The following is a 12,005-nucleotide window of genomic DNA, read 5'->3' on the forward strand; positions in this document are numbered from 1 at the left end:
TGAGATTGGATTCGGGTATATGTGTAGGACCTGGGAGGGGACTGAGTGCTAAGACCTGGAGCTGTTGGCCATGGCGCCTCCCAGCCAAGCATCTTGCCGCGGTGCTGGGAGAGGGCAGGCGCGCTCCGGCCTTGGCAGCAGCCGTGCACGGCTCATAGGAGTATGGCGCTCCCTCTACCTCCTGCTGCTGAGGTCATGGGGCTGCCTCATTTTTGTCCTTTTCCAGGATTGGTTGTTTGACTCTTCTTTCATTTCCAAGAGGTGTAGCACAGTATCTTTCCAGTAAATGCCCCCCTTTTTTTCCTTCAACTAGCTAGCCTTGTTTTATGTTGCTTGTCACCAAAAGAACTTGTTGACAAATGCAGATATTATTTGGGTTGTTTGCAGTGTTTCACTGTTATTTGCAAAACTTCTGGGATGATGCGTGTATATCCATCCTTGTTCGTATGTCATATTTCCCATTTTTCTAGAAGTGGGATTTCTGGGTCTGAGGGCAGCTTCTGCCCGCTTGGTCTCTGGTAGGCCCTCTGATTTACATTCCCACTATTAACTGTATGCATGTGCCTGTGTCCCTGCATCATCACAAAGTGACTGTTACCATGTATTTGATTTTTGCAAGATTCATAGGGGAATCATTGGAGTAACTTGCCTTTTTTTCCATCTCTGCTACTAGGGAACTTGAATGATCTTTTTACATGCTTATTGGCCATTTGGATTTCTTCTTTTTGACTTTGTATCTTTCACTCTCTCTCTCTTTTTTAAGTAGGGCATTCATCTTCTTTCTCTTACTGTGTTACAACTCTTCATGTCAAGGATCCTTCATCAGATGTGTTAGGAAAATAACCGTTTTCCTAGTTTGCCATTTGCTTTTCAGCATTACTGTTTTTTTTTTTTTATTTGAGAGAGAGAGAATGAGAGACAGAGAGCATGAGAGGGAGGAGGGTCAGAGGGAGAAGCAGACTCCCCGCCGAGCAGGGAGCCCGATGCGGGACTCGATCCCGGGACTCCAGGATCATGACCTGAGCCGAAGGCAGTCGCTTAACCAACTGAGCCACCCAGGCGCCCCTCAGCATTACTGTTTTTTTGAAATACAGATTTTTAAAAAAAATTTGGAAGTGGTTGAATCATTCAATCTTTTCTTTAATGGAAGAATCTTCTAAAGTGTTCTAGGAGGGACTGAAATGTGTTGGTGAGTACCTTGTAACACATCTGCTGTGTTTTGATGGTAGGATAATTGTCTCTACTTAATACATGTTTGCTATGGGATGGAGAAAAGCCTATTGTTTGTGTATTACTTCATTAGTTCATTTTATCCGGCATTTCCCAAGTGCCTCTTTGTTGGTGGCATGGGGGATGTGGGTGTGCAGGGAAGGAGTCAGTCCTGGTTAGGGGAGGGGACTTGGCTGTGCCTGGTGATGCGCAGGACAGAGCCCTGTGAGGAGCGGTCATCGCCTGCCTTTCCTGACTTGTCTGCTTTTTCCTTCCCTTCCCCTCAAGGACATTTTTCACTATCTCTGAGCACTGTTCGTGGCCAGAGTGCTTTCGGTATTTGTTTTAATAGCCTCTTGTTGGGTACCATAAGTAAGCTCTGAAATCAAAAGTTTAGATTCTGTTTTTATTTAACCATTTTACCAGATGTTTCCTGTGGTTTGACAGATGTACCATTTACTCGAAAGTTACACTCCTGAGATTCTGAATGTTATGGACACTGTTGCTATAGACAATGATTCTGTCAGGGCAGGATTTGGAAGACAACTTTCGAATCATTTTTGGGTTGAAGATGTGTTTTTCCCAAAACAGAAATGCTTATCTTCATAATCCACTTTTACCCTCTCTGTTAGCATTCTGATCTGTGGTTTATGAATGACCACAGCCTATTGATTAGAGTTTATTCCAGTTGACACCATTGTGCCTCGGTGGGGAGTCCCATTCTGAAAGCCATTCGGGTACATCCAGGTTTTGTTTGCAAAACTCACCTGGGTCGGGGGAAGAAACTCAGGTGGTGGGCAGGAGATTTAAGTTGGGTTGAAAATCTGGCTTGATGCCCTACCTTGATGGGCCACTTGACGCTGGGGTGCGGTTGACTTGAGAAAGCTGCAGACGTGGCAGTTTTTGCACCCACCGAAAGCCCGTCAAGACAAAGCAAGGACTGTGGTGGTCCCTTTGCCTTCCCGGTGCCCACAGCCCGCAGTTCTCTGCAGCCCGAGTCCTAATAGAAAAGAGCCTCTCATCCAGGATTCTGCTGGTGGGAGGAAAGCAGAGGAAGTTGCTTCCTACAAGACAAGTGAGAGTAGTTGGGGCTGCAGTGGAGGAAAAACGAGGATTTTTGACATTCCTTCAGTGAGGGGCCAGATGCGAGGGTGCCGTGGAGCCGCATGCGTGGCTCCGTCAGAGCTGGCTCCCTTCTCCAGCAACCTTCCTCTCCTGTGTTTTGTTTAGCCTTATTTAGAGTTTTATAAAAAAGCCTTATGTTATGGAAGACAGAGAAACAAAGAAAGAGGAAATCGCATGCTGTAATTCTGACAGCAGATCTATGTGCGCACAAAATGGAACTGTAATGATGCATGTAACATTTTGGCAAGACACGTGTGGAAATAAACCCTCCCAGGACCCGCAGGAAACTTTGCTTGCAGCGTGGGGGCGGGCAGGCCCCCTTACCTTGCAGCTCTCCTCGCCGACGGGGACTCTTATTCTGACAGGCGTTCTGCCTACCCACTTTTGTGCCTGGGCCTGCTTGCCAAGTTTGTGAGGCCCAAGGCTTTCTTGTGGGAGGACGCTGGGCTGTCTTCATGCTCTTTGGCAATGATTAAAGTGAGGTTAGTACCAAAAACCCTTTCATTTTATTCCCTTATCCTTGCTTTTTCAAACCAGATGGCAACCCTGTATTTTCAGCTGTAATTAATTTAAACTATGAGGCAGCGAGTACTGGGAGAGGTAGAGTTGACTCTGCTCAGAAGGGACAGCAGTGGTGTTCCTGCCCAGCCCTCTCCCCTCACCAGATGGCACAGTGTCCCAATCAGAGCCATGTCCCCCCCACCGCGCTGCTCCGGAAAGGGGCCTGGCCGCAGGGAGAGGGCTGTCCACGGGGCTGCTGCGCTGGCCCCCAATGACACATGTGAGCTGGAAAGGTTAACGCACACTCGTAATTGTGGCCTTAGGTGGACTGGAAGTAACCGGGCTCCAGGTGATGGCTGATATGTTCTTGCCAGGCCGGGTTATCATGTGACCGCCTCAAGACAATGGCGCATAGTTTGAGTGGCTGCTGATTCAGGGAGTACTGGGTGCTTTTTCTTCCTACTCATTTCAGCTGCCAGGATCGCCTCCAAAAGGGGGTATGTTTTAGGTTTAACATTTATTCTTAAAGAAAATTACAAGGGAAATAAAAGCCCTTGGCCACAATTGTAGTCTGGAGGTTTTGACCTCAGCTATTTGACCACTTCCCTCCGTGGAAATTTTACTTGAGTCCCCTCTCTGTAAGTTGAATCAATTAGTGATGGAGACATCCTTCACATTTAATAGAAAATGAGTGCTTTTGTTTAATCTCTCAGTAACTTGTCAGATAACTCCACGGAGCGGCCTCCCACCCCCAACCCTCCCCGCCCCTCCTTGCTCTGAATCGAAGCTCAGGTTAAAACAGAGCGAGGTGACTGCCTACCTGAGGGCTGGGCGTCCAGGGGCCCTCACCTGCCCGCACAGGTAGGCACACAGGGTTTTAGTTTCGTCACTGGAGAAACACATTTTCTGGGCAGTACAGAGGAATTGCAGACTGAAGAAGATCTGTTAACGATAATATATGTGCAAAACACTTTGTAAAACAGTACGCTTAATGTTCTACAAGTGGTAGTTATTACTATTATTAACATTCGCCATCCTTGGATGACTTGAAGTAATTTTTAAAGGCCCATAGTGAGAAATGAGAACCACAAATATGTGGCTTGTGAGTCTCCAAAATGCTCACTGGTGATTACAGCATCATTGACTGCCGTCCCTGTGTGTGCCTGAGTTTGCTGAATTTAGTGAGCTGGGTGATGGATGTTCTTTGTTTACTTAACTGTATTTCAAATATTTACATTATTCATGAACATTTCTCTCATGGACCACTTGGACTGTGGTTACCAAGACTTGAATTTTTGTTGTTGTTGTTGTGGGCCAGAACCATCCTTTTGGAAACCTTTTATTTTTCTATAGTAGAGAGGGACAAACATGTAGATGATTTATCAAAACTTGTAAGGACTAAAAATTTAATATAGAATTACCATATGATCCAGCAAGTCCACTTCACCTGTATGTGCCCCAAAGAATTGAAAGCGGAGACTCAAACTATTATTTGCACACCCATGTTCATAGCAGCATTCTTCACAATAGCCAGCAGGTGGAAACAACCCAAATGTCCATCAGTGGAAGAACAGATAAACAAAATATGTATGTACATAATGGAATATTATTCAGCCTTAAAAAAGGGGACAGAGTTGTGACACACGCTACAACACAGACGAACCTTGAAGACATTTGCCAAGTGAAATGTGCTAGTCACAAAAGGACAAATAGCGTATGACTCCATTTATGTGAGGAGTCAGATTCATAGAGGAGGAAAGTAGGACGGTGGTTGTTAGGCGAAGGGGGAGGGGAGCGGGGAGTTTGTGTTTAATGGGGACAGAGTTTCAGTTTGGGAAGATGCAAACATTCTGGAGGTGGATGGTGGTGATGGTTGCACAGCAGTATGAATATATTTAATGCCACTCAGTGGCATACTTAAAAATGACTAAAATGGTGAATTTTATGTGTATTTTACCACAGTAAAAAAATAATCTTCTAAAAGCTAATGATTAACTTCAGTTCACTTGAATAAACAATAATGACTATTATGTGTTCCATACTCAGCTGGGATGAGCGGTATATAAGGAGGAGGTAAACGGTTTGGAAGATAGCTGAAGTCCAGCTCCCTGGGGATATGATATTCGGTGCCTAATACTAGAGAGTCACAGTGTGATGACTCTTGGGGGTGATGATTGTAATTTAAAGGGTAGTTAGGATTAATGATTACCATTTGGTTTTGTACTCCCCAAGAAAAGGAGAGGGGTTATGTCATTGGGGTATTAGGGAATGGTGGTCCTCTGGATTCTCCAAAGGTGTTCTAGAATCATCAACTCAAGAGTTTGGGGGAAATGCCACCTCAGTGTTGAACAGAATCGCCAGGTTCCCTGAGGTTCCTCCCCCGACCCTCCCACTTTTTTTTTTTTTTTTTTTTCCAGGTTTCAGGTTTGGGATACAGACATGATTTTAGTAGCCAGGGAATGGCTTTTAGATGGTCATGATGTTACAGTAGAACCAAGTGGACAGCTTAATTCTGAAGTCCATGAAGTTTGCAAATGAGAATTATTTGTAAGGAAATGCAACTTTATAACTCAGAGAAAAATGAAATAGTCCATCTGTGCTTTGTTTTGTTTTTTTTTTTTTAGTCCTTTGGGAACTTTGCTTTAAGAATAGAGATTGATGTGTGATTTGCCTATCAATTGTAGTAGCCTTTTCCAAGCACCTGCGGGTCCTCAAAATAATCATTAGTTCACATCTTGTTCCTATCATATAATCTGTGTAAAAAAAAAAAAAAGGGCCAACTTTTCCTCTAGTCTTTGAAAGATGGGGTTCAGAATGTCTGGATGCTCAGAGGGAATTAATGCACTAAATGCCTAGCATTAATGCACTACATAATTTACTCTCAGAGAAAAGGTCTTTGAGGTTCTTTGCTACTACTATTTTAAAGAATATTGGGTAGATCCCTCATTATATTTTATTAGATGAATATTTAATCACTTTACATATGCCATACTTAAATTTTCAAACTTTTTAGTCTAGTTATATAGCAATTTAACTCAATAATTTAGCCAAAAGTTTCTGATGTCAGTCAGGGCAGGTGGGTGGTTTTGAGAGAAAAACTGGCCAATTTTTGTTTGGTGTTGAATAAATGTACTGCATTAGAGGTTATCCTCTCATATCAAGAAGTCAGGAAATCATTTGGAACTGGTTGCTGCCAGCGTCAGGTGCAGGAAGGTGACTGTGGGTACGCATAGGGGAGGAGGGAGCTGTGGCAAACCCGTAGCATAGGCAGGACATTGGCCCGTGTGTCTCCCATGTGCACGCACACGTGATGCAAATATGGCTGGTCACTCGTTTGTAATCCTTGCCAAGGTGGGGACACACAGATAGCCGAGCTGAAAGAAAATAAAAAGAGTAGGAGGCACTTAGAAGACCACACACTTACTCAGTGACCCAGGTGCTGGAATAACTGTTGGCATCTTGGGTAATGCTGTTAAAAGTGTAGTTCTAGATGACTGAGAGTGTTGAAATCATCCTGATTTTGACTGTTCTATTCTCTTGACCTTAGATCTTACTTATTAGACCTTATGTCCTGATGTTTGGTTCAGAAATATGCTACCATAAGTTGAAGGGAGTTATCTTTTCCCATGTGCTCTGCGTTAGATCATATCTGGAGTATTACCTTTAGTTCTGGGCACCACACTTACAGATGAATGTTCATTTGTAGGGCATGTGGAGGTGGGTGTCAGGATGGTAAGGGGTCCGGTGCAATTCGGAGTAATTCTCTGGTGAAGAGAAATCTGCGCATGGCAGGACTGACATAGCAGTTTTCCAGGAGTTAGAAGAGGAAAGAGACTTCATTGAGTTTTTCAAAAGGCTTCCCAAAAGTTTGGACCTTTGACCAAAGAATCATACTGGAAAGCAGATTTCATTCATTGTGAGGAAGAACCTTTCATTGAAGCTCTTCAGTCGTAGAGTGAAATGCCTGAAAAGGAGGTAAGTGCCCATCCCTGGAAGTGTTTAAGAAGTAGCCACCCCCCAGTTATAGAATGAATGAGTCACGGGGGTGGAAGGCACAGCACAGGGAACGTAGTGGTACTGTAATAGGGTTGTGTGATGACTGCTGGGAGTTACACTTGTGGTGAGTAGAGAAGAACATATAGACGTGTGGGATCAGTATGTGGGACACCTGAAACTAATGTAACATTGTGCATCAACTGTACTTCAGTTAAAATAAAAAGTAGCCGTATGGCCGTCTTAGGGATGCTTTGATCCCTCACTCTCTCCTTTATTCCCGGCCATCTTACCATGAACCTTCCTTCCTTTGAGCAGGACAAAACGTCCAATCTTTTTGCTAAATGGCTTTATAATGTTCTCCAACGATTTGCAGCAAAATGCAGAGTAAACACTAAGAGTAAGCCTTCTGAAGAACTTGAATGGAGTTATGAAGGATGGCTCGGTACCAACCCAGAAGAATGGAGGCAGGAATAACGATGGAAGGTGTTTTCAGACCAGTGCTTTCCGGGGGGGGTTTGGGATGGCTGCAGTGGGCTCTCCAGGTCCCCCTGTGTCAGTGCTGCTCGGGTCACCAGCTTCGTGAGCTCCTCTGCCTTGTTCAGGCTAGTTAGTGCTGGTTTTTCCTCAGAATTCATGTGCTCTTTGGTTGGTTCATTCGGAAGTTAGTCACTGTGTGCCAGGCACTGGTCTAGACACCGACTGATGGAGTCTTCTGAGCAGCGTGCTGTGCGTGGAAGTCACTTTCCCAAGTTTGTTTCATCCTAAGTGTGTCTAGAGGGAGCTTTCTTCTCTCTGGGTCTCAGACCAGTGGATAGCTAAGCAAGGGGGGGTGCTTCCATCCTCCACCTTCCTGAGGAGGGTGCGTAAAGCAACGGGTCACACACCACTTTTCTAGCACAAGGAAGGTATCGCCTGCGGATCTTAGAATCAGACTGGGGGGCGGGGGCGGGGGCGGGAAGCAGCAGGGAGAGCTGAGCCTCTGGGTTGACCCCAGCAAAGCCGGCACTGGCACTGGACAGTCTCGGTGGGCAGGTCCCTTTGCTCCCCCTCGTTCGCCCATCCTGGCCCCAGCTGACCCAAGCATTCCCTAAATGAGGACAGCAGAGCAGAATAGCACCATATTGATGCCTCTGTTGTTGTGAAGGGAGGTAGATGGTCTTTTCTAGGCTTTTGTCCACCTCAGACATTGTAGCTCAGTTACAGAAGGGACGACATAATGTTTTCCATCCTGTCTCTGGTACAAGGACTCTGCTTAATGACAAAAATATGATAGTGGTTGTATTTTTTAAATATCTTTCATCGAGAGAATACATAATGACAAAAGCTCCTACCAGTTTAGTAGCAGTAGGAATTTTTTCTTTCTTTTTTTTTTTTTTGAAGATTTTATTTATTTATTTGACAGAGAGAGACAGCAAGAGAGGGAACCCAAGCAGGGGGAGTGGGAGAGGGAGAAGCAGGCTTCCCGTGGAGCAGGGAGCCCGATGCGGGGCTCGATCCCAGGACCCTGAGATCGACCTGAGCCGAAGGCAGACGCTTAACAACTGAGCCACCCAGGCGTCCCAGCAGTATGAATTTTAAATTAATTTATATTTTATGAGTCTCAGCCACACCTCCATTCACATGAAAACTCCACGAGTGTGCACTTGTGGGCCGTGTGGGCCGTCCGTGGGGTGAGCGGTGCTTGCTGTGCGCATGGACCCCGGGGCCCCGGCCCAGAGGTGGAGGCCCGCTGCCCTGGCGGTGGTCATTGCCAAGCACGGGGGGTGGGGGGGAGGGGGCTGGATGAGATGCTCTACAAGTCATGTTGTCAGGTTGACCTCTTTTCTCAAACGTTAGTTTTTCCTTGTGTCTTAGCTGATGATGGAAAACATGTGCAGACAGGTCTGGTCAAAGAAAACCAGTGCCTTATTTACATGGGGTTGAGCTATTTGGAAACTGGCTTGAGTCTCCCGACAAGAGCTTTGCCCCACCCACTGGCGCTGCTGGGAGTCTTGCCTCCTGTGGGTGACAGCTCTGGAAAGTTCTTCCTTTGTGCAGGCAGTTGGCTCTGTGAATGCTGGAGTGGGAGATGGGGAAGGGGGCCTGTCTACTCTTCCTTTACACACTGCTCTGGCATACCTAGTTGCCTGGTTTCTTGGCCCACCGTGAGGAGCAGGGTGACGAGCAGTGACGGTGGCTTCTCCAGGAGTGACCCTGTCGTCGCTGACCCAAGAATGCACGTGGCCGAGCAGCCTGAGACTACTTGGGCCAGGCCTGTCACGGGGACCTGCTCCGTCATATCCTAGAGCCGTGTTTATGCTGAATGAAGATCCTGAGTCACCAAGAAAGGAAAGAAGTCGTGGGATGTTTCAGACAGGTTTCTTTTCTTTTTTTTTTTTCTTAAGATTTTATTTATTTGACAGAGAGAGACACAGCGAGAGAGGGAACACAAGCAGGGGGAGTTGGAGAGGGAGAAGCAGGCTTCCCGCTGAGCAGGGAGCCCGATGCGGGGCTGTATCCCAGGACTCTGGGACCATGACCTGAGCCGAAGGCAGAGGCTTAATGACTGAGTCACCCAGGTGCCCCTGAGACAGGTTTCTAACTAAAATAGTTGAAAAATGTATTCTCTCTTAAGGCTTACATTTCACTTTTATCTCGAAGCTTTACTTAAGTGGTTGTGCTGGGTACACGCAACCCTGTGGCTCCAGGTGACGTCAGTCAGGTTTCCTGGCTGCCCTGGGGTCCCTTGTGTGTGTGTGCAGATCTGCATAGTAATTGTGCTTAAGGAGAGACCTGCTTTCCCCTGGAGTTCCTTCCGGTCTCCTGCAGAAAGAAGGGCAGGAGTTCCCAGAACGGTCATGACGGCTGGCCTGAGGGAGGAATGGAGGGAAATCTGAGGAATCTTGAAGGCTGGAGAGTATGCAGAGATGTCCTTATACTAATTTAGTGCCTCTCACTCCTGGGAAGGCTTTGATTGGAAACCCTTGATGCAATTATAGAGACAGAGTCCAAGTCAGTAACGGCGGAAATGTCACTTAGATACATATTTCCTCTTACACTACACACTATTTGTGATCTCTACCCCCTCTCCCTGCCCTAGAGAAATGTGCTGTTTCTGAAGCCCCTGCAGGCTGTTTCTGCAGAAGAGGAAGGGTTGGCCTCATTTGAGTCCCTGCCTCACCACCTACCTGCCTCGTGACCTTGGGTGATGGCTCCACCTCTCAGCTCCGGTTCCCTCCGTGTTCCAAGGGCATGGTGGTGGGCGCCCTAGATGGCTTGCTCAAGCACGCACTGTTGCAGGAAGGGGGACAGTACTCACAGTTGGCCCAGGGGCTTGAGGGGTTGGTTATTGATGGGCCCATCAGTGCAGGAATGATGGAAAGATCTGGTGGGTCATTTGCTGTCATCTGTCCAAAATGTTACTGAGCCAAAAGGTTTTGGATTATAACTTGGCTGACAGGCGTCTTCCCTCTTTTATGTGGGGGCAGCTGGGGATGCCTTTTCCTGGCTTCCTGAATTGCTCTTGGAAGTGAAGTGGGGACAGCTTAACCCTCCAGCTTCTCCCTGGCAGGCCTGGCCTCACACACACTGTCTCAACTTGTGTTGTCATTTCTTGGTGCTCATTAAATATGCCTCCTAATGACAGGCACGCATGACAAGGTCCAGTGGATCTTAGGAGCCTCTTTGAAAATGAAACTTGAAGACATTCGTGCATCCGCAGGGGGGCAGGGTGTGTTAATTACAGATAAAGCAGAAAAAACCATGATTGTGGAGAATATCTAAAGAAGTATAAAACAATGGTGGGGAAAAGCCATGGAAATTGTATTGGTTTCCCAGGAATGCCCTGACAAAGTACCACAAAGTAGAGGGCCCAAACAGGAGAAATAGATTGTCTCCCAGTCCTGGAGACTAAAAGTCCCGGATCAGGTGTCAGCGGGGTTGGTGTCTTCTTGAGAGCTGTGAGTGTGGATCTGTTCTTGCCTCTCTCCTAACTTCTTGTGGCCTCAAGCATTCCTCGGCTTGTAGATGGCATTCTCCCTACCTCTTCACGTTGTTTCCCCTCTGCCATTTTGTTCAAATTTCCCCCTTTTTATAAGGACGCCAGTCCTATTGGATTAGGGCCCACCCTCATGATCTCATCTTAACTTGATTATCTGCAAAGACTCTTTCCAAATGAAATTACATTTACAGGTCCTAGGGGTTAGGACTTCAACATCTTTTAGGGGAAACACAATTCAACCCATAACAAATTAATAAGCGATTTATAGTGGGAAATAGAATGACCAATAGATGTATGAAAATACGCTCAACTGCTCTGGTAACTGGAGAAATGCAAGTTAAAATACCAAGGAGGAATGACTCCACGCCACAAGAATGGCAGAAATCCACAGGCCGCCAAAGCCGGACATCATGGAGGATGCACGTCGCCAGGGCCGGTGACGCAGCGCTGGCTAAGCCGGTGCAGAGTGGACAGCTACGTCATAAAGGGTTTTGGCAACATCCGTTGAAGTCTAGAGGGTGGTGAGCTGTGCAACCCAGTGGCATACTTCTAGATACCTACCTGAGAGGTACCCAGAAACCCGTTGCCAGGACGGAAAGACGGAAGCACCGTGGGGTTATTTATAACAAGGACAAACCAGAGATGATGGTCCGGGTGCCCATCGGTAGAGGAACAGGTAAATCCGTTACGGTGTCTTCCTGTGAAGATGTGAAGTAATCCCACACAGCAGGTACATGACTAGATCTGTAGGTCAGGACATGGGTAGAGCCCCAAAACCACGCGAGGGAGGAGAGCATGGTTGTAAGGCGGTCCGTACGGTGTGAGACCATAGTGTAAATCTAAAATGTGCCGCATAGTATTTGTAGACAGACTCCTCTGTGGTGAGAGTTCATAAGCACAGATAGGAAGACTCCCCCAAATACAGGACAGCGGTGCATCTGGAGATGAAGAGGGGGCGTGAGCTGGGGTAGGGGGAGCACGAAGGAAGGGCTTCAGGCACGTCTGCCATGTTCTGCTGCATTGATTGCTACCAGCATTTCCCGTAAGAGGAAAGAAAAAGTCAGAAGCGAACACCATGTGTGATTTCACTTGTCAGTCCTGGGTGGTGGGTACCTAGGTCTTTGTCATTTTCCCTGCTGCTCTCCCCCTCCCTTGAGAGGGAAAGGTGCAAAGGAAAGGCTTTGGAGCTAGTCAC

General features: G+C 46.8%; 1 protein-coding gene across 2 annotated transcripts in view; it reads left to right on the top strand.

Moving 5' to 3' along the window:
• The window catches only part of VGLL4 (vestigial like family member 4), an 83,009-nt gene that overhangs the window by 55,156 nt on the left and 15,848 nt on the right, over positions 1-12,005 (top strand). The window contains exon 1 of one of the 2 annotated variants that reach the window (XM_081822333.1): positions 1,075-2,816. The exons of the other annotated variant lie outside the window; for it this stretch is intronic. Coding sequence (XP_081678459.1) covers positions 2,803-2,816 — 14 coding nt within the window. The 5' untranslated portion in view covers positions 1,075-2,802. Of the gene's footprint in view, positions 1-1,074; positions 2,817-12,005 lie in introns of those variants that run through there. 2 annotated transcript variants of the gene reach the window in all.

This window comes from Leptonychotes weddellii, chromosome 1 (assembly GCF_054177405.1).
Source record: "Leptonychotes weddellii isolate Sample4059 chromosome 1, ASM5417740v2, whole genome shotgun sequence".
Lineage (NCBI taxonomy): Eukaryota > Metazoa > Chordata > Mammalia > Carnivora > Phocidae > Leptonychotes > Leptonychotes weddellii.